Below are 22466 nucleotides of genomic sequence, written 5' to 3'. Positions count from 1 at the left end.
ATATATGTTAGACATACCGGGGGACAAGATTCATGTAGTTTTATGATAAATCAAACTACATACATTTATGTGAATCATAATGAGCTTACGTATAGACCAATGAAACTTACCCTGTAGAAAGCACTGGTCAAAGGGAGTAATGCTGCAGCAATGTTATATTCTTCTAAACTTGAACAATCCTTAAACAAAACAAAGAGAAATGAGCATTATTAGGACATTTACCAGAAATCACAAATATATGGAAACAAAAATCTAGGACACATTGTTTGCTGTCTTAAGGGGTTTTTACTTTTGTTCCAAATTGTCACTAAGTCTTACTTAGGTAAATTTGAAAAAACAAAACAAAACAAAACAAAACGGTCCTTGAAGCACATTATTTATTTTATTTTATTTTATTTTATTTTATTTTATTTTATTTTATTTTATTTTTAATATATGAAATTTATTGTCAAATTGGTTTCCATACAACACCCAGTGCTCATCCCAAAAGATGCCTTCTTCAATGCCCATCACCTACCCTTCCCTCCCTCCCGCCCCCCCATCAACCCTCAGTTTGTTCTCAGTTTTTTTGTTTTGTTTTTTTTTTTTTTAATTTTTTTTAACGTTTATTTATTTTTGAGACAGAGAGAGACAGAGCATGAACAGGGGAGGGGCAGAGAGAGAGGGAGACACAGAATCTGAAACAGGCTCCAGGCTCTGAGCCGTCAGCACAGAGCCCGACGCGGGGCTCGAACTCACGGACCGTGAGATCATGACCTGAGCCGAAGTCAGAGGCTTAACCGACCAAGCCACCCAGGCGCCCCTGTTCTCAGTTTTTAAGAGTCTCTTATGCTTTGGCTCTCTCCCACTCTAACCTCTTTTTTTTTTTTTCCTTCTCCTCCCCCATGGGTTTCTGTTAAGTTTCTCAGGATCCACATAAGAGTGAAAACATATGGTATCTGTCTTTCTCTGTATGGCTTATTTCACTTAGCATCACACTCTCCAGTTCCATCCACGTTGCTACAAAGGGCTATATTTCATTCTTTCTCATTGGCACGTAGTACTCCATTGTGTATATAAACCACAATTTCTTTATCCATTCATCAGTTGATGGACATTTAGGCTCTTTCCACAATTTGGCTATTGTTGAGAGTGCTGCTATAAACATTGGGGTACAAGTGCCCCTATGCATCAGTACTCCTGTATCCGAAGCACATTATTTTAGAAACAAGACAAAAAAAATTTGGGAAAAAATTTTTAAGTTTTTATTTAAATTCCATTTATTTAATACACAGCATAATATTAGTTTCAGGTGTAGAATTTAGTGATTCATCACTTATATACAACACCCAGTGCTCATCACAAGTGCAGTCCTTAATCCCCATCACCTATTTCACCCATTCCCCCCCCCCCCCACCTCCCCTCTGGTGACCATTAGTTTGTTCTCTGTAGTTTCTGTTTTTCTAAGAGTCTGTTTCTTGGTTTGCCTTCCTCTCTCTTTTTTTTCTCTTTGTTTTGTTTCTTAAATTCCACATATAAGTGATATGATATGGTATCTTTCTCTGACTTATTTCACTTAGCAGAATACTCTTTAGTTCCATTCATATCCTTGCAAATGGCAAGATTTCATTCTTTCTGATGGCTAATATTCCAATGTATATATGTACATATATACACATCACTTTCTCTTTATCCATTCATCAGTAGATTAGACCTCTGGGATCTTTCCATAGTTTGGCTATTGTAGATAATGGTATAAACATCAGGGTGAATGTATCTCTTTGAATTAGTATTTTTGTATTTTTGGGGTAAATAGCTATTAGTGCAATTGCTGGATCCTAGTGTAAGTCATATTTTTAACTTTTTGAGGAAACTCCATACTGTTTTCCAGAGTGGAGGCACCAGTTTGCATTCACACCAACAGTGCAAGGGGGCTCCCCTTTCTCCACATTCTTGCCAGCACCTGTTGTTTCTTGTGGTTTTGATTTTAGCTATTGTGATAGATGTGAGGTGATATCTCATCGTAGTTTTGATTTACATTTCCCTGATGATGAGTGATATTGAGCATCTTTTCACATGTTTGTTGGTCATCTGTATGTCTTTTGGAGAAATGTCCGTTCATGTCTTCTGACCATTTTTTAGCTGGGTTATTCATTTTCTCGGTGTTGATTTTTATAAGACTTTGGTATATTTTGGATACTAACCCTTGATCCGATATGTCATTTGCAAATATCTTCTCTCATTCTGTAGCTGCCTTTTAGTTTTGTTGACTGTTTCCTTTGCTGTGCAGAAGCATTTTATTTTGATGAAGTCCCAATAGTTTATTTTTGCTTTTTGTTTCCCTTGCCTCGAGACATATCTAGTGAGAAGTTGCTACACTTGATGTCAAAGAGGTTACTGCCTCTCTTCTTCTCTAGGGAGTTTTTGGTTTCAAATCTGACATTTAGGTTTTTAATCTGTTTTGAATATATTTTTGTGTATGATGTGAGAAAGTGGTCTAATTTCGTTCTTTTGCATGTTATTGTTTCGTTTTCCCAACTGAACAGTTTTCCCAACACTATTTGTTGAAGAGACTTTTTTTTCCATTGGATGTTCTTTCACGTTTTGTCAAATGTTAATTGACTGTATAGTTGTGGGTCAACTTCCGGGTTTTCTGTTCTGTTCTATTTATCTATGTGTCTATTTTTGTTCCAGTACCATATTGTTTTAATCACTACAACTTTGTACTATAGCTTGAAGTCCAGAATTCTGATGCCTCCAGCTTTGCTCTTCTTTAAGGTTGCTTTGTGGTTCCATACAAATTTTAGGATTATTTGTTCTAGCTCTGTGAAAAATGCTGTTGGTATTTTGATAGGGGTTGCATTAAATGTGTAGACTGCTTTAAGTAGTATAGACTTTTTTTTTTTTTTAACGTTTATTTATTTTTGAGACAGAGCATGAATGGGGCAGGGTCAGAGAGAGAGGGAGACACAGAATCGAAAACAGGCTCCAGGCTCTGAGCTGTCAGCACAGAGTCCGAAGCGGGGCTTGAACTCACGGACCGTGAGACCATGACCTGAGCCCAAGTCAGGTGCCCAACTGACTGAGCCACCCAAGCACCCCAAGTGGTATAGACATTTTAACAATCTTTGTTCTTCCAATCCATGAACATGCAATGTTTTTCCATTTCTTCGTGTCATGTTCAACTTCTTTCATCAGTGTTTAATACTTTTCAGAGTACAGGTCTTACCTCTTTGGTTAGATTTCTTCTGAGGTATCTTATTGTTTTTGGTACAATTGCAAATGGGATTGATTCCTTGATTTCTTTTTCTGCTGCTTCATTACTGGTGTATAGAAATGCAACAGATTTCTATGTTGATTTTGCATCCTGGGACTTTATTGAATTTGTGTATCAGTTCTAGCAGTTTTTTGGTGGAAATTTTCAGGTATTTTATATAGAGTATCATGTTGTCTGCAAATAGTGAAAGTTTTTTACTTCTTCCTTGCCAGTTTGGATGCCTTTTATTTCTTTTTGTTGTCTGACTGCTATGGCTTGGACTTCTAGTACTATGTTAAATAAAAGTGATGAGAGTGGACATCCCTGTCTTGTTCCTGACCATACCGGAAAAGCTCCCAGTTTTTCCCCATTGAGGATGACATTAACTGTGGATTTTTCATATATACCCTTCATTATGTTGAGGTATGTTCCCTCTAAACCTACTTTTTTGAGTTTTTATCATGAATGGATGTTGTAATTTGTCAAATGTTTTTTTCATCTATTGAAATGATCAAATGGTTCTTATCCTTTCTATGATTAATATTAATATCACATTTATATGCAAATATTGACTCACCCTTGCAGCCCAGGAATAAATCCCACTTGATTGTGGTGAATTATTTTTTTAATGTATTGTTAGATTCGGTTTGCTAGTATTTTACTGAGAATTTCTGCATCCATATTCATCAGGGATATTGGCCTGTAGTTCTCTTTTTTAGTGAAGTCTTTGTCTGGTTTTAGTAATGCTGGTCTCATAGAATGAATGTAGAAGTTTTCCTTCCTCTTCTATTTTTTGGAATAGTTTGAGAAGAATAAGTATTAACTCTTCTTTTTTATTTTTTATTTTTTATAAGTTTATTTATTTTGAGAGACAGAGAGAGAACAAGCTGGGGAGGGGCAGAGAGAGAAGGACAGAGGATCAGAAGCAGGCTCTGTGCTGACAGTAGCAAGCCTGATGTGGGGCTCGAACTCACAAACGATATGTTACCATAATGCCATATGTTTGCACTCATTTGTGGAATTTAAGAAACAAAACAGATGAATATACAGGAAAGGGAAGAAAAGAAAAAAAGAGAGAGGGAAACAAACCATAAGAGACTCTTATAGACAGAGAAAAAACTGAGGGTTGATGTAGGGAGGTGGGTGGGGGATGGGTTAGGTGGTTGATGGGTATTAGGAGGGCTCTTGTTATGATGGATACTGGGTGTTATATATAAGTGAGGAATTAATATATGTGAACTAACTGGAATTTAAATAAAAATTTGAAAAGAAAAAATATTATTGCCAAGGAATGTAGAATGGGTTACCACTTCCAATCTAATGGAGAAAAAAATGGAGAGGAAAACAAACAAAAATTTATAACTCAAAGGAAAGCAAGAAAGAGGAAAAGAACCCCCCCAAGGAGAAACAATGAGAAAATAATAAGATGGTATAAATAAATAAAAGTATAAGAGCAGAAATGAACCAAATATTCTGGCTAAAAGGCAAAGATTATCACTGAATAAAAAATTAGATTCCATATATTTTTTGTTTAAAAAGGATATATCTGTAACTCAAGAATACACAAAGGTTAAAAGAATGGGAAAGGATTTACCAAGCAAATACCAACAGAAGTAGAAATACCTATATTAACAATCATATAAAATAATCTTAAGGAAAAATGCATTACAAGAAATAAAAAGAAGCATTATATAAAATAGCTCAATTTATCACAAATATATAACAATTTTAAATGTGTTTAAACTTAATTAACTTAGCCTTCAACTGAAAACATTAAAGCAAAAACTGACAGACATATAAAAATTACAGATAAATTCACAATTGCATTGAAAGATTTTAATATACCACTTCAGTATTTAATACCTCAAGCAGGTAGAAAAATCAATATGGAAGATTTTTAAAAAGTTAGAGCTAATGGATAGAACACTATAGAACACTACTTGATCTGTTTATACTCTAACCCTGTTCAGATGGGTTTAGAAAACTTGACTTTATACTTGGCCATAAAAGAACTCTCAGTAAATTTCAAAAGATTAATAACATATAGATATGGTTGTCAGACCACAATGTATTTAAGTTAAAAACCAGTAATATAAGTAAAATACTTAACATTGTACCTGGCACATAGCAAATATTACACACACACACACACACACACACACACACACATTTTTTATTATCACTGAGGTTAGGATATACTTAGCATAGCATACTATACTGTAATTATCTATTTACTTTTCTGTCTCCTTACTAAACTATTAGCTCTATAGCAGTATTGTTATAGCAGTGAATAAGAAGCAATATCAATGTCTATGGAAAGCTGATGAATGATTTATATCTTTTTCAGACACTCACAAAGCAGAAAGATCAGTAGAAACAAATTATCTTGCTAAGTCTTAGATTTCCAGAATGAGTGTTTAGAGTTGTTAGCAGGATATTCCTTGGGATAACAATTTGCATTCATTCAACAAATATTATCTACTATATGGAAGGCACTTCATAGTCAATGAACTCAGGAAACTACTCCAAAAGGGAAAACAGATGACAAATAACACATTTTATAGGGATGAGATGAATCCATGGTTGAATGGAACACATCCTTAAAATATGAGGGACAACCATATTCACACATGATGTGTCTTTGGAAATGATTGCTGGAGTTAGGTTACTGGTTGGATAGATCTTAACTTAGATCAAGTGATCTTTGGTTTTAAATTCTGGAACATGAAATTTAGATATAAAAAGAGTGACTAATAGAGCTATTTAAGTAACATCTCTCAGGTATACTAGTAGAAAAGAGTATGTGCTAGAAAGGAGAGAGGAAGAAAAGGAAGAGAAGAGAGGAGTAAGGAGGAGAGGGAGAGAGAGATAAGGAAGGAGTAAGGGAAGGAGGGAAGAGGGGAAGAATGAGGAATACCAATCAATCAGAACTCATTTCAAAAATATCATATAATCAACTGAGAGATGATTTTGAAGGCAGTCATTACCTTGGAGGCACATTTAGGTTTTTATTTTAAGATATAGTCAGGTTGGGAAAACTAAATATCTACAGGCAGAAGAATGAAACCGGACCCCTACCTTATATTATACACAAAAATCAACTCAAAATGGATTAAAGACTTGAACATAAGCCCTGAAACTATAAAAGTGCTAGGGAGAAAACAAGGAACTCATACAACTCAATAGCAAAACAAACAAACAAAAAACCCCAAAAAACACTAAAAAAGCCCCGCAACCCAATTAAAAATTTGCAAAGGAACAGAATAGACATATTTCTAAAGAAGACATCCAAATGGCCAATGGGCACATAAAAAGGTATTCAACATGGTTAATCATCAGGGAAATGCATATCAAAACCACAATTAAATATCACTTTATCCCTGTTAGAATGGCTATTATCAAAAAGACAAGTTGGACACCTAGATGGCTCAGTCAGTTAAAATGTCCAGCTCTTGATTTAGGCTCAGGTCATGACCTCATGGCTGTGGGATGGGGGCCCACGTTGGGCTCTGCAGTGAGCATGGAGTCTGCTTGGGAATCTCTCTTTCCCTCTCTTTCTGCCCCTTCACCACTCACACACTCTTTCTCTAAATAAACAAACATTTAAAAAATAATGCTAAAAAAAAGACAAGTAATTATGGGTGCTGGTGAGTATGTGGAATATATTGGTGGGAATATAAATTAGGACAGCTACTATGGAAAACAGTAAGGAGGTTCCTCAAGAAATTAAAAATATAAGTACCATATGATTCAGCAATCCCACTTCTGGGTATATATTTGAAAGAAATGAAATCCTTACCTTGAAAAGATTATCTGTATTCCCATGTTCACTGCAGCATTACTCACAATAACCATGGTATGCAAACAACCTAAGTGTCCATCAATGGATGACTAGATAAAGAAAATGGGGTATACATATACAATGGAATATTACTAAGCCTTAAAAAAGAAGGAAATCCTGCCATTTGCAACAATGTGGATGAATGTAGAGGGTGTTATGGTAAGTGAAATAAGCCGGACAAAGAAAGACAAATACTGCATGACACTACCTATAGATGGAACTTAAAAAAAAAGTTGAACTCAGTAACAGAGTAGAATGGGTTGTTTGTTGGGGGCTGGGATGTGGGGGAAACGGACAAAGGTTACTAAAAGGGTAGAAACTTTAAACTGTAAGATGATAAGATCTGAGAATCTAATGTAAAACATGGTGAGTATAGTTGATAGTGAGTATAGTTGTATAAATGAAATTTGCTGAGAAAACACAACTTAAGTATTCTTGCCCCCCAAAAAGGTAAATATATGAATATGTGAAGTGATAGATATGTTAATTAACTCAATTGTGGCAATCCTTTCACACCGTGTACCATATAAACTGTTGTGTTGTACGTTTTAAATATATTACAATTTTGTCAACTATACCTCAATAAAGCTGAAAAAAAATATACAGTCAGGCCATGTAGGAAAATATCACACCTTTTTCCTATATGGTATCACTCACACTATGTTCTCTATCACTTCCATGGACTTTATAAAATAATCCCAGAACACAACAAAAAGTGTGAATCATCTTTTTCTTCCTTATTCCTTACCCCCTTGCTTAAGACACTGCTATGCACAAGAATGTCATCCCCTGTGTCCTAGCACATCTGAGTTTCTTTAACAGAAATGCCTTGCATGTTTCTGAAGACTGTCATGGGGCCCAAAGCAATAAAATTCAACAGACTTGAGCTGTAATCTTCTCCTAAGGAAATGGTTGGGATGCCAAGATGCCTTTTGACTTTGATTTCACAGCAGGGCTTCATTTGTAATGATGCTGTCCAAACTTTAAATGACAACAGCTGTGATATGAAGCCCCACACACTCATTTATAAAAATTTCCCACAAATTAAAAAAAATTAAACAATAGGGATTTTCAATCCATGACCAATTAGCAGGGAACAGGCAATCATAAAACATTTAGGAACTCTTTATTATCGTACAAAATGTTTACACATTGTAGTGCATGTCTCAAACCTGAGCACCAGTCAAATGCTGATTGCAAAATATAAATATAAAATTCTTTGCAAATCACGTTAGAGACATTCTAAGTTAATTAGGCTGAAAAATGGAAAAATTTTAAAACAATAAGTCTAAAACTATTGACATAGCTAGCAATAGCATTCCGGAATAGTGCAGTTATCTGTTGGGCAATCAGTCCATAAATACACATCCTGAAGTCCCATGTGCTTTGGCCTCATAATAGCAATGTAGTTGCAGACCTAACAGGCAATTTATAAACTTGCAAGGACTTGAATACTTATATATGTTTTATTCTGAAGTTTGCTATGTAGTTTACCTTTAATTTTCCTGCTACAACTGAAGGGTGAGCCCTGCAATCTTAATTTCCCATTACCTTCAACTATTTCATACTTTTAATCTGTGTACCTTTGAACTGTCATGGCCCAGCATTCCTATTTCACAAAACTTGGGAATTTCTCAAAAATAAAATATTTAAATATTAAAGGAAAAAATGAGATTGAGAGGCATAATGTCTTACAGAATTGACTTTTTTTTAGAGTTGAGATTAGATAGAACTCAGAAGGTTTTTGAATTGTCCAAAACACTGAGAACACTTATTTATATCTTCTACATAGGGACAAGAATTAAACTACCACAGACAAAATACCTTTTTATATCATATTACTCTCCTGTTCAAAAATCTCTGACCATTACAGGATAATGACCAAACTCATGAGCCAGGCTTGTTAAGCCCTCCATGGTGTGGATCCATTTCCAAACCCAACTAACCAAATGGCCCTCCTACCACAAGCTGCAGCTATAGGCAGTCTGCTTTATTTACCACCTATTCCACATCATTGTAATTCTTACAGCATGTAATATCCCTAGGAATACCATCCATGCCTTGCTTTGTCATTTACACTCTTGCCCCTTGGAACTTCCATATACCTACCCCTATATGTTCTTACTCTTTCCAAGTACAGTGCTAAGCACAAAATAAGTACAAGAACTCCCATTATAGTTTCAGGTTATATTTTAATGCTAAATTAATTTACATAACAACAAAGAATATATCATAATTTTGAACCACTATGGTTATTTAATATGTACCATGACTCCCACTGGGATGGAACATGAATGCTAGGCTTGACAAATAATATCAATCTTTGTTATAAGTTTTTGAGTGAATGGCCCATGTCTGCTTTAATTTTATATGCCTGGAAACTAGAACACTGCACCTGGCATATAGTAATAATAGCTAACGTTTACTGAGTGCTTACAAAGTACCAGACATGCTTTAAATCTGAATTTATACAAATTATTTCACTTAATTTTCACATCTCTAGAAGGTAGATACTATAATTTTATCCATTTTGTTGATGAAGGAACTGAGCCTCTCAAGAGGTTACAGGGCTACAAATGGCAGAACCAGAATTCAAACCCAGGTAGTCTCACTCTAGGATTTGTGCTTTAAACCTTTACGTTCTCTTGCCTCTCAAAGGCAAAAAAGTATGAGATGGAATCTAAAAATGGCATCTGTGGAAACATATAATTCAGACTAAGAAATTTTCTAGTAATTATAAATAATATCCTCAGAGTTTGAAACTATATTACATCTATAAAAAAGCAACTGAAAATTGAAAATATGCTTGCTAAAATTAAGATACAAAAGAAGGGATGGAAGATAATTTTTTGTCATGGTATCCTTTTATTGCATTTCTATCTTCAGGAATTTAAAACAATTAAGAAATATAGGGAATCATGTCAAAGTTTCTAAAATATGCCTAACAGGGTGCTATAAATAGAAAACAGAGAAAGTAGTTAGGAGAAAGTAAAATAAATAATGAAGTTATTCTTCATCTGTAAAGAGCCTGGTGAGTGCCAAATATAAGGAAAAAAAGGTATTTGGAAAAATGAATAAAATGTGGTATAATATACAAAGGAATACTACATGAAAGTGAAAATGAATGAATTATAGGTATATCCAACATCACAATGACTCTACCAAACATTCTTTTGATCAAGACAAAAAGAATACATCACCACCACCACCATCATTACCATCATCAAATTAGTCTCTACTGAAGCATACCTTCTTGGTTAATGCTGGCATCTATCTCTACTTATCCAATTAAATCACATCAGGGTAAACATGTGCCAATACAAGATAGGATGTTACGAAACCTACCATAGTGATGCCAAAGAAGTGCTTAAATCAAAAATCATAATAACAAAGGAAAATCCAACAAAGTCAGATCAAGTAAAAAAAAAAAGATAATAAGTTAGGATGATTTTATATATGCTTTAAAAGAAAACAATTTGATGTCAAAGGATTAAGGGTGTCCCTGGGGAAAAATAATGAAGGCTTTAAAAATTTTTACAAAAATCGTCCTTAGGAAAGTGCTATAAAAGCCAAACACAAAGTAAACCACCACGTGACTTTGCTAGAAAAAATATTTTAAACACTTTTCCCTCACCCAGACAAAAGTCAGATTTATACTTTAGTTCTACAACAATCAGCACATGATGAAAATTGTAACCTATATTTTTTAAATAAAATTTTATGACTTTTTAGAAAATACAATGTACCAAACAAACCCTTGTCCCCACTATTTGTATGAAATTTTAGTCCCTATTTTAAATGGATTTATTGGTGTTGATAATGAAAATTAGTTCCCTTCTTATGAGCTAAAGGATTCAGGAGTAATGGTCTCTGTCTTATCTCTATTTAATTCTCCAGTCTGGTGTCTGCAGAAACCAGATGTAGTTATGTAACAAAGATGTGTTGCCTTTGCTACAGTAGATTATCATGGCCTCAGGTATGTTGCATGCAACATCTGATTTGGTAAACATGTTCTTTTCTATCCCTATCAGAGAGGACAATCTGAAACAGTCTGAACTTATATGAAATGGACAATGGTAAACAGGGTTGTGTTAACTAAAACCCCTTCCATACAAATTCAGTTGTGAAGAAATGTGGACCATTCAAATGTCACATAGAACATTATATTTGATCCACTATGTTAATGACATCATGCTAATCAGGCTGGATGAACAAGAAGTGGCTACCATACTGGAAACCTTGGTAAGGCATATGTACCCAGAGGATGGGAGATAAGCACTATGAAGGTTCTGGCATGCTGGGACATTCACTGAAAGTAAAGGACAATTTGTTGCATCTTATATCTCCCACCATGAGGAAGGAAGCACAATTTCTGGTAGGCCTCTTTGGGTTATGGACGCAGCATATTCCACATCTGGGACTACTGCTCTAGTTCATACCAGGTGACAGTAGATTTAAGCGGTGTCTAGAGCAATAAAAGGCTCTGTAGGAGATCCAGGAATCAAAAGCCCTGCCTGCTTCTCATCACACATAGTGACCCACTTGGAGAATTTTTACTTCCATTGATGTAACTCTGAGCTCTGCAAGGTTGGAGCTTCCAGTCCCCAAAGGAGGAACAGTTCTACCAGGGGATAAAACAAGAATCTCATTAATCTATAAATTGGAGCTGTCACCAAGGTACTTTGACTCCTAATGCCCAGGGACCAGCAGACAAGAAAAGAGTCATCGTCTTGGGAGAGAGAAGCAGATTGAGTTATCAATATAACTTGATGTTGGGGATGAGGGAGAAGGTGTCAAGGATAATGCAGGTTTTGGCTTGTGTAATTGGATCAGTGGTGGTACGTGTGCCAACACTGGGAATAATAAAAAAGGGATAAGGTTTGAGGGTTGAAGGGTAGAGAAAATGGATATCATAAGTTCAGTTTGTAACTGAAGTTGAAGTGTCCTTGAGACATGAAAATGAGATATCAGGTAGTCAGCTGGATATTTGGGTGTAGAGCTCAGAGAAAAGGTCTGGAGTAGAGAAACAAATTTGCGAGTTAAATTGTGGGTGTAGAAGAGATCATCCTTGAAGAGGATAGAGAATGAGACAAAAGAGAAACAAATTTGCGAGTTAAGTTGTGGCTGTGGAAGAGATCATCCTTGAAGAGGATAGAGAATGAGACAAAAAAGGGAATAAGAGGCTTTACAAATTAAAAGCCACGTGGAGAAGGATAAGCTTTCCAAGATGGAAAAGGAATGGCCACAGAAGGAGGAGGACATGTAGGAAATATTTAATCATGGAAGCCAAGGCAAAAGAGTGCTTCAAAAAGAAATTCTAATTGATAAAATGCTTCCTCTATCTTCAAAGCAAGGCAAAGCTAGTGGATTTAATCATGAAGAGATAACATTAATAATTTATACAGTTTACATAGTTTCAAGGTACCTTTTAGACTGTATTTTTTGTTTGCTTTCCTTTGCCCCACCTCTCCCCCAAAAGAGCATATTTTAAGTAAGTTCCTGTGAGGAAAAAAGAAATTTTAAATCTGCCACATTTAGAACGGCTAATAAATAAATACAACCTAAGAAAAGCCTTCCACATTAGAAAAGGCTTCATGTATGTAAGTGAGGTTATAAAGAAAAATTAACAGTTCTTTTTAGTATTTTAAAGTTACCATTATTCTGCCTTTATAATATTAGCAAAAGACAAAATACTTATGCAACCAATTATCATTAATAACTAGCGATAATTTTCTACATGATCTACATTGTAAAAATAATAATAACATAAGATTAGAAAAACCTTACCTAGCTTTTGGTTTCAAGAAAAATATTCTGGAATGTGTAAGACTATAATTACTCATCAGCACTATTTATGAAAATCTTTTTGAACGTCAAAAGCAGATTCCATACATTGAATGAAATACATGAAAGTGAGACTCTATTAACTACATCTAACCATTCTTAAAGATAACTTGGCAAGGAATGATCAACTCTGTGATTAATTTTTTTTTTTTTCTAAAGCACTGATAAGAAAGACACTCAGTAAAATGTGAAGTGTTACAGAAGGTTAGGATAGTAACATGAAAGCAGCCCTGGGAAGCTTAAGAAAACAATGTACAAATTCTGCACTTTTGTCTTAATAACAAATAAAACTAGACCCTTGCCAGAAGATCATCCCCCTTTACATTGGCTTTGGCTTTCTGAAGGCCCCACCCCCACTTTTACTGCTAATCTCTTACTTGCTAACCAAATGGATTACATTTAGACATTTAATTTAACCTCCATACCATTTGCTAAGACTAAACACATGCTTCTTCTTTTTTTGAAACTGCTTTCCTTAAGAAAAAACAAAAACACACAAACTTCCATTTCATTATAAAAGACAGAAAATATAGGTAAGTGAAAAGAAAGAAAAACATCTTGTGACAAATCCCACAACCTTTAAACAACCAATGTAACATTTGGTGTCCATACTTCAAATTTTTGTTAATCACAAATTATATGTTTATTCATACCATTTAAATTTTTTTTAAAAAGTCACTTTATTCTTAAACTAATTTCCTTCCTTGGCCTCCATGATTCTACTTTTCCTTTTACAACTTCTGTCCTCTGACACCCATCATACTTTTGTCTCAATATCATTTATAGATTTTTATTATTCTTCCAACCCTTTAAATGTATTTCTCAATTCTTTTTTCTTTTTATTTTTAAACTATTTATTTTAAATGTTTATTTATTTTTTTTAAAGAGAGAGAGAGAGAGAGAGAGAGAGCGCGAGCACAAGCAGGGAAGGGGCAGAGACAGAGAGGGAGACAGAATCTGAAGCAGGCTCCAGGCTCTGAGCTGTCAGCTGTGAGATCATGACCTGAAGTCAGACACTTAACTGACTGAGTCACCCAGGCACCCCACTTTTTATTTTTTTTAAATTAATTTATTTATTTTGAGAGACAGTGAGTGTGTGTCAGGGAGGGGTTGGGGGGGGGGAGAATATCAAGCAGGCTCTGCACTGTCAGCATGTGGCTCGATAAGGGGCTTGAACTTACGAACGATGAGATCATGACCTGAGCCAAAATCCAGAGTTGGACGCTTAATTGACTGAGCCACCTAGGTACCCCCCTCAACTCTTTTTTCATCCTTGTATCTCCTCTTGTATAGTACCTACTTTCCTTAGGCTGGCATAGCCACTTCTGTGGTGTAAGGTGCCACCGAAATTTATATTTTCAGCCTAGATAACCCTCCTCATCTCTAGCTGACAAGACACCTTCAATTTGATGTCATGCAAATACCTCAAACTCAATGTATCTTAAACTGAATTATCTCTACCCCTCACCCTCACCTTCAGGCCTGATATCATTCTATACTGACTTGGTAAAAAGGACCACCATCTATTTAGTCACCTAACCAGAAATCTATCATGTCATACTCTGACATTCAATCAGATATCAAGTTGATGCTTCCAATGCGAACTTCCTTTCATCTATCCATCCAACAAATATCTTTAGTTGAACTAGGTGCATTGTGCTGAGGGGTTGTCAATTAAACAGTTATATAATCATTGCCCTCTTGAAGCTTCATCAAATACTGTTAATTCTGTCCTCATCACGTTTGTCATCTGTCGCCTCATCTTCATACTTACTACCTTTATTTGGAATTCCACCATGGCCATAATTTCTTTACTCCTACCAATTTCTGAGTTTTGGGGGGAGTTCTGTATAAACCAGAATGCTTTTCTGCTTTTTCCTCATGTTCCTAATTTCAGCTTTCTCATGCTTATTAAGTCACTTAACCACTGGCCATTTGCTTTGTCTTCCAAAATTTTGTTGCTCATCTTTCTTTCCTTTTCTCTTTTCTTTCTTCTTTCTTTCTTTTCTTTCTTTCTTTCCTTTCTTTCATTTCTTTTTCTTTTCTTTCTTTCTTTCTTTCTTTCTTTCTTTCTTTCCCCTTCCTTCCTTCCTTCCTTCCTTCCTTCACTAACATTTGTTTTATTTGTTCGCGTGGATTTTTGTTAATCTTTAAAAAAATCCCTCCACCATCATTTTTAGTTGTATTTTAGGAGGGGAGTGGAAGTAAATGTGTGGAGGCAAATGACTAGGACTCATAATCGGGACATTCTAGAGCTTACAATTTCTGGAATTTCCTGTAGGCCATCATTGTTTGAATATTTTAATACCCTTCCTTCACATTTGCTAGCTACATGATTTTCTAGCAAGATTCGAAACAACTTGCTTTCATTTCTTTTAAAAAACTAATTAGTGTCTTATATAGTCCTGTAGTCACTGACGAAATAGGAAATAAAATTCAGTAAGTAGGCAGGTGTATTAGGTGAGTGTAGCAATCATGTATAGCTCTTTAGGCTCAACATTGTGTAAATATTAGTGACACATACCTTGGGCCTTAAATCTCAGGTAGGAACTATGTTTAATTTTTTATTTTGGAACACTAAAGTTTGTCAAATGATTGGCATGACAACCTATCAAATTCTCTTTCCAATTTTAATTAACATTTTAGTGAACTACGTATGTTTTTTCCACAAAACTTCTGGAATGAACACACACACACACACACACACACACACACACACACACGGACATGGTATTTTTGAAAGGATGTAAGAATTAACTTTGAAACTAACAATCATCAAAATACTTAATTCTTACTGCTATCTTAGGTTTAAAAAATTACACTATTGGCTGGAATTCTTTTAAAAAATCAAACTCTTTTCTTTCTGGGTATAATTTTCCTAAATAACACAGAAACACAACCTAACCATGCATTTCTCCCCACCCCCCACTTCTTCCCTTGTCCTTTAACCTCTGCTGAACCCGAATGGCCCACAGCCCTCTGTCCTGTGCCGAGCCAGGCTACGCACAAGCTGTGTAACGCCCCAAAGTTAAAAGGCCCTCCGGAAGCTGGGCTCCTGGAATGAGTTTCATGAGTGTTTGTCTTTCGCTCTAAGCACCTAGAGGGCAAGAGGGCATGCTTCTTACTGTCCTCTGTATGTCACTGAGCTCCAGGTTTCTTCCCTCAAGAAAGAACTCACTGTTCACCCGCAAGGAGTGCAGTTAGCTGACAGCCTCTAATGAACGTTCTTTGCCCCAGACGTCCATGACTTTGGGAGATCTGCCACGTAGTCTGTGGCTCCCCCAGCCCAGTCCTTTTTCCTTCCCCTTCATCTTTCATAGGCCCTCCCCTACCCCCACTCTTCCCCACAATAAACACCTTGCGCTCCGGGAAAAAAAACAACAACAACACAGAAACACAAAATAGAAGGTTTTTCGCTACATTGTAACTGCTCCAGAAAAGGCAAAAGGCCTGTAGGGACTGCAAAGGTATTGGACATGAGAAAAGAAGGAGCAAAGTTACTAGAAAAAAGAGAGGAATCCTTGTTGATAAGGGAGATCAGGAATTTTTTTTCCATGAAAAGACAGGCAGAATTGGGAAGGAAAGGGGGCACCTGGGTGGCTCAGTCAGTTGAGTGTCTGATTTCAGCTTAGGTCACAATCTCACGATTCATGAGTTCAAATCTCACATTGAGCTCAGGCTTGCTGCTGTCAGTGCAGAGCCTGCTTTGGATCCTCTGTCCCCTCTCTCTGCCCCTCCTCAACTTGAGCTCTCTCAAAAAAAAAAAAAAAAAAAGAATTGGGAAGGAAAAAGAGTTTATTCTAAGTTAGGTGACTAAGCTTTGGATAGGAGTAAGGGGTTGAGGGTATAGGACGGAAAGGCAAGAGCCAGGCCCAGCTCCTATAGAGAGAGAAGATATCCGTTTTGAGTGTTTATAAGACATACTATGAACACTATAAGAACCAGCTTAAGAAAACATATGGTTAATTAGCACATATATGCCTTAGTAAATAGTGTATAAAACCTAGTCTGTCATTTACAATCTAGAAGAAATGGATAAGTTCCTAGAAACATAATCTCTACCAAGAATGAATGACGACAAATAGAAAATCTGAACAGACTACTAAGAAACTGAATGAGTAATCAAAATCTCCCAACAAACAAAAGTTCAAGACAAGATGGTTTCACTGATGAATTCTACCAAACATTTAAAGAAAAATTAATACTAATCTTTCTCAAAATCTTCCAAAAAAAAATAGAAGGGATAGGAACACTTCTAAAGTCATTTTATAAGGCCAGCATTATCCTGATACCAAAACTGGACAAGGACAGAACAATAAAAGAAAATTACAGGCTACTATCCCTGATAAACACAGATGAAAAGTCCTCAACAAAGTATAAGCAAACTGTATTTGACAATACATTAAAACAATCATACACCATGATCAAATCGGATTTATTCCAGAAATGCAAGGATGGTTCAACATTTGCAAATCAGTATGATACTCCACAGTAACAAAATAAATGATAAAAATCATATTATCATCCCAATTGATGCAAAAATACATCTGACAAAATTTAACATTCGTTTCATGATAAAAACCCTCAACAAAGTGGGTAGAGAACATACCTCGATATAATAATGTCCACGTATGACAATACCACAGTTAACATCAAACTCAAAGGTGAAAAGCTGAAAGCTTTTCCCCTAAGATCAGGAACAAGACAAGGATGCCTACTCTTGCCATGCTTATTTAACATAGTACTGCAAGTCCTAGCCAGAGCAATTAGGCAAGAAAAAGAAGTAAAAGACATCAGAATCAGAGAGGAAGGAGCAAAACTGTGACTATTTGTAGATGACATATTACATTTTGGCAAATCCTAAAGACTCCACCAAAAACTGTTAAAACTAATTAACAAATTCAGTAAAATTGAAGGATATAAGATCGATATACAAAAATTTGTTGTGTTTCTATACACTGATAACAAACTACTAGGAAAAAAATAAAACAATGCCATTTACAAGTGCATGAAAAAGAATACCTAAAAATAAACTTAATGAAGGAGGTTAAAGACCTGTACATCACAAACTATAAGATATCAATGAAAAAATTGAAGACACAAATAAATGGAAAGATATTCTGTGCTCACTGATTGAAAGAATTAGTATTGTTAATATGTCCATATTATCCCAAAATAATCTAGATTCAATGCAATCCCTATCAAAATTCCATTGATGCTTTTAATAGAAACAGAACAATCTTAAAATTTGTATGGAACCAAAAGAGACCCCAAATAGCCAAAGTAATCTTGATAAAGAAGAATAATGTTGACTCATTATACTTCCTGATTTCAAAGTATATTACAACACTATACTAATCAAAACACTATGGTATTGGCATAAAAACAGAAACATAGATCAGTGGAACAGATTAGAAAGCCCAGAAATAAAGCTACACATACATGGTCAATTAATTTATGACAAGGGAGCCAAGAATATACAATGGGGAAAGGGTAGTTTCTTCAATAAATGATGCTGGGAAAACTGGACATCCTCATGCAGGAGAATGAAACTGGACCACTACCTTACATCATATACCAAGATCAACTCAAAATGGGTAAAAGACTTTAATGTAAGGCCTGAAACCATAAAATGCCTAGGAGAAAACATAGGTGGTATATTCTTTGACACTGGTCTAAGTGATAACTTTTAGGGCCTGAATCCAAAGATAAGGGCAACTGTGTCCATCAACTGATGAATAAATAAAGAAAATGTGGTTTATGTACACAATGGAATATTACTCAACCATCAAAAATGAAATCTTGCTATTTGCAATGACATAGATGGAAGAAGAGAGTATCATGTTAACCGAAATAAGTCAGATAAAGACAAATACTCATATGTGGAATTTAAGAAACAAAACAAAGGAGCAAGGGGGGAAAAAAAGAGAGGGAGGCAAACCAAGAAACACACTCTTAATTATAGAGAACTGATGGTCACCAGAAGGGAGCTGGGTGGCGGGGATGGGTTAAATAGGTGATGGGGAGAGGCACCTGGCTAACTCAGTTGGTTAAGTGTCTTACTCTTGATTTTGGCTCAAGTCATGATCTCACGGTTCATGGGTTTGAGACCCACACCAGGCTCTGTGCTGACAGTGCAGAGCCTACTTGGGATTCTCTCTCTCTCTCTCTCTCTCTCTCTCTCTCCTTCTCTCTCTGCCCCTCCCCAACTTGTGCTGTCTCTTTCTCTCTCTCTCAAAATAAATAAACTTAAAAAAAAAAGATTCTCTCTTTCTCCGTCTCTCTCCCCTGCTCATGCTCTCTCTCTCTCTCTCTCTAAAAAAATAAAAAATATATATTAAAAAAATAGGTGATGGGGATTAAGGAATGCACATGCTGTGATGAGCATTGAGTAATGTATGGAAGTGTTGAAATCACTATATTGTACACCTGAAACTAATATTATACTGTATGTCAGCTAACTGGAATTTAAATAAAAACATTAAAAAATAACCAAAACAAAACAAAAAGGCAAAGGCGACAGAAGCAAAGTAAACAAATGAGACTACATCATATTAAAAAGCTTTTGTACAGGGAAGGAAGAAAACTATCAACAAAATGAAAGGCTACCCACTGAATGGGAGAAGGTATTTACAGATCATATATCCAGTCAGGGGTTAATATCCAAAACATAAAAAGAACTCATACAACTCAATAGCAAAAAAAAAACAAAAACAAAAACAAAAACAAAAACAAAAAAACCCACAAAAAATCTAATTAAAAAATTCCAATCAGAGGACTGGAATAGACATTTTTGCCAGTAACAGACAGATGGCCAAGAGCTACTTGAAAACATGCTCAACATCACTAATCATCAGAGAAATGCAAATCCAAACCACAATGACATATAATCTCACACCTGTTAGAATGCCTGTTACCAAAAAGACAAGAAATATCACGTGTTGGTGAGGATATGGAGAAAAGGGAATCCTTAGTTAGGAATGTAAATTGGCATAGCCACTATGGAAAACAGTATGGAGATTCCCCAAAACATTAAAAATAGAAGTACCCTATGATGCAGCAATTCACTTCTGGGTACTTACTCAAAGGAAATGAAAACACTAACTTGAAAAGATCTATGCATCCCATTTCCATTGCATTATTATTTACAATAGCTAAAATAGGAAAGAAACCTAAGTATCCATCAATGGATGAATGGATAAAGAAAATGTGGTGTATATACACAATGGAATATTATTCAGCCACAAAAAAGAAGAAAGTCTTGCCATTTGTAACAACATGAATGGAACTTCTAGTATTATGTTAAGTGAAATAAGTTAGAGAAAGATAAATGCTGTATGATCTCACTTATATGCAGAATTAAACAAAAACAAAAAACAAACTCAGATACAGAGAACAGACTGGTGGCTGCCAGAGTTGGGTATGGGAGAGTTCAGTATGGATGAAAGGAGTCAAAAGATACAGATTTCTTGTTATAAAATAAGTCATGTGCTGATGGCTCAGAGCCTGGAGCCTGCTTCAAGTTCTGTGCCTCCCTGTCTCTCTGCTTCTCCCCTGCTGATGCTATCTCTGTCTTTCTTTCTCAAAAATAAAAAACATTAAAATAAATAAGTAAGTAAGTCATGGGATCTAATTATATATAGAGCATGGTGATTACAGTTAAAGTTGAAAGTTTCCAAAAGAATAGATGTTAGATATTTTACCTTAAAAAGAATTTGTAACAAGGTATGGTGATGGATGTTAATTAGACTTCTCGTGGTGATTATTTTGCAATATATACAAATATTGAATTGTTATGTTATACATCTGAAACTAATATAACATTGTATCAATTATATCTCAATAAAAAATAAAAACAAACAAAAAAGCCCTAATCTATCTTTCACAACATAAACCTAAAGGGATTTTGTAATCAGAATGAAGAATTATATTCTCCTCTCCTTGAGTAATAAAGTTTATATTTCTTTTACATGTGAAAAGAGACATCTAAAAGTTCTTTATGATTTTATCTTTTCTTCCTTAAGATTTTAGTGCTGTGTGGAAAAGTAGTCCCTCAAAGTACTGGTTTTAAAAGACAAGTTGCAGAAAGAGGCCAATTTTATGAAACAAAACTGATTGGCTGGTAAAGAATAAATCTGGTTGTGGTGCTCAGCACTTTTATTTAAGAATGTTCAGTTGTCAGGACAGTAGTATCCTAGTCAGGAAGTAGGAAATGGAGAGAGACCATGTCTTCCTAATGCTTTTTTGTTGGGTTGGGGTTTCACAACTGCTCTTATCCTTAATCTTCTGCCTTGATGTGTACATTGTTCTGACTTCCCTCTTTATCTGCTTCAGTTTGCCTCTCTTCTTTTTTTAATCTATTTGCCTACAATAGTTCACAAAATGTTGTCCCTGGAACAGCAGCACCAGTATGATCCTAAAACCTGTTAAATATGAAAATTTTCAGCCTCTACTCCAGATCTACTGAATAAGAAATCTAGGTGTGGGGACCAGCAATCTGTTTTAACAAGCACTCCAGTTATTCTAATGCATGCAAAACCTTGAGAATCACTGGCCTATAGTGTACCAATAATGTCCTTTCTGATATGACCTTGAATCACTCTAGGAAAATTGGGCTATATCTGACTCGATTTTAGACTCATGTGACTGTGTGAAATATACTGTGTTATTCAAATTGCTCTACATTTGCTTAAAGTAACTGGCACAAAATTCTTTAGACTAAACTCTAAGTGTTTCAAAAAAAACCCAAAAAGTTTATCTTACTTAGTTTATACTTATGTCTTCGTTTTTTTCAACCAATAAATATGGCCTACAAAATGAAAACTTACATATGGGACCTATCATTAGAGTTAGCCTTTCTTCAAGAGGCTTACAAACTAATGGAACTAACAGGCAGGCCCAGCGCAAGCTAATGCAAATCAGTGCATTTAACATGCCATACTAGAAGTAGAAAAAGGTGTTATGGGAGCATACAAAAGGTAGTGATTCTGCCATAGCCATCAGAGAAGGGCATTTAAGCTGAACTGGATGATGAACAGACTCTTTGGATTCATTTCTCTTCTTTTACACCTCTCTCTAATTTTTTGCTCCTCTATGGCATTAGTTAATGGCTGTTAGTTTGCACATGGCATTAGTGGCAGTGTTTTAAATATAAAGTTAAACATGACAACCAATATATATATATATATATTTTTTTTTTTTTTTTTTTCCTGCATTGAAAATGAGGTCCACTGATTGGATTTTATCAAAAGCGTCATGTTTTGCCTCAAGAGAAGTTTTCAAATTGAGCTAGTTTATGTTTATTTAAATGAATTAAAAAATGTCCTTAAATAAATTTGAATACATGTTATTATGGTTATAGATCAAATACTATTTTATTGTTTAAATATCATGGGTAATATACTGGAAAAAAAACCATATCTTTTTTTTTTTTTTTTTTTTAATTTTTTTTAACGTTTATTTATTTTTGAGACAGAGAGAGACAGAGCATGAACAGGGGAGGAGCAGAGAGAGAGGGAATCACAGAATCTGAAACAGGCTCCAGGC

At 35.3% G+C, this 22466-nt stretch overlaps 1 protein-coding gene across 5 annotated transcripts in view; it reads right to left on the bottom strand.

Annotated features, from left to right (window-relative positions):
* Positions 1-22466, bottom strand: part of SBF2 (SET binding factor 2) — a 479282-nt gene that overhangs the window by 127887 nt on the left and 328929 nt on the right. For all 5 annotated transcript variants that reach the window (XM_053899995.1, XM_019456278.2, XM_019456281.2 and 2 more), the window contains one exon: positions 111-179. In XM_053899995.1, coding sequence (XP_053755970.1) covers positions 111-179 — 69 coding nt within the window. The remainder of the gene's footprint in view (positions 1-110; positions 180-22466) is intronic.

This window comes from Panthera pardus, unplaced genomic scaffold (genome assembly GCF_024362965.1).
Source record: "Panthera pardus isolate Hobbes unplaced genomic scaffold, ASM2436296v1 HiC_scaffold_12, whole genome shotgun sequence".
NCBI classification, from domain to species: domain Eukaryota; kingdom Metazoa; phylum Chordata; class Mammalia; order Carnivora; family Felidae; genus Panthera; species Panthera pardus.
The sequence above is the reverse complement of the archived record's forward strand: the minus strand, read 5'-3'. Positions and strand labels throughout refer to the sequence as shown.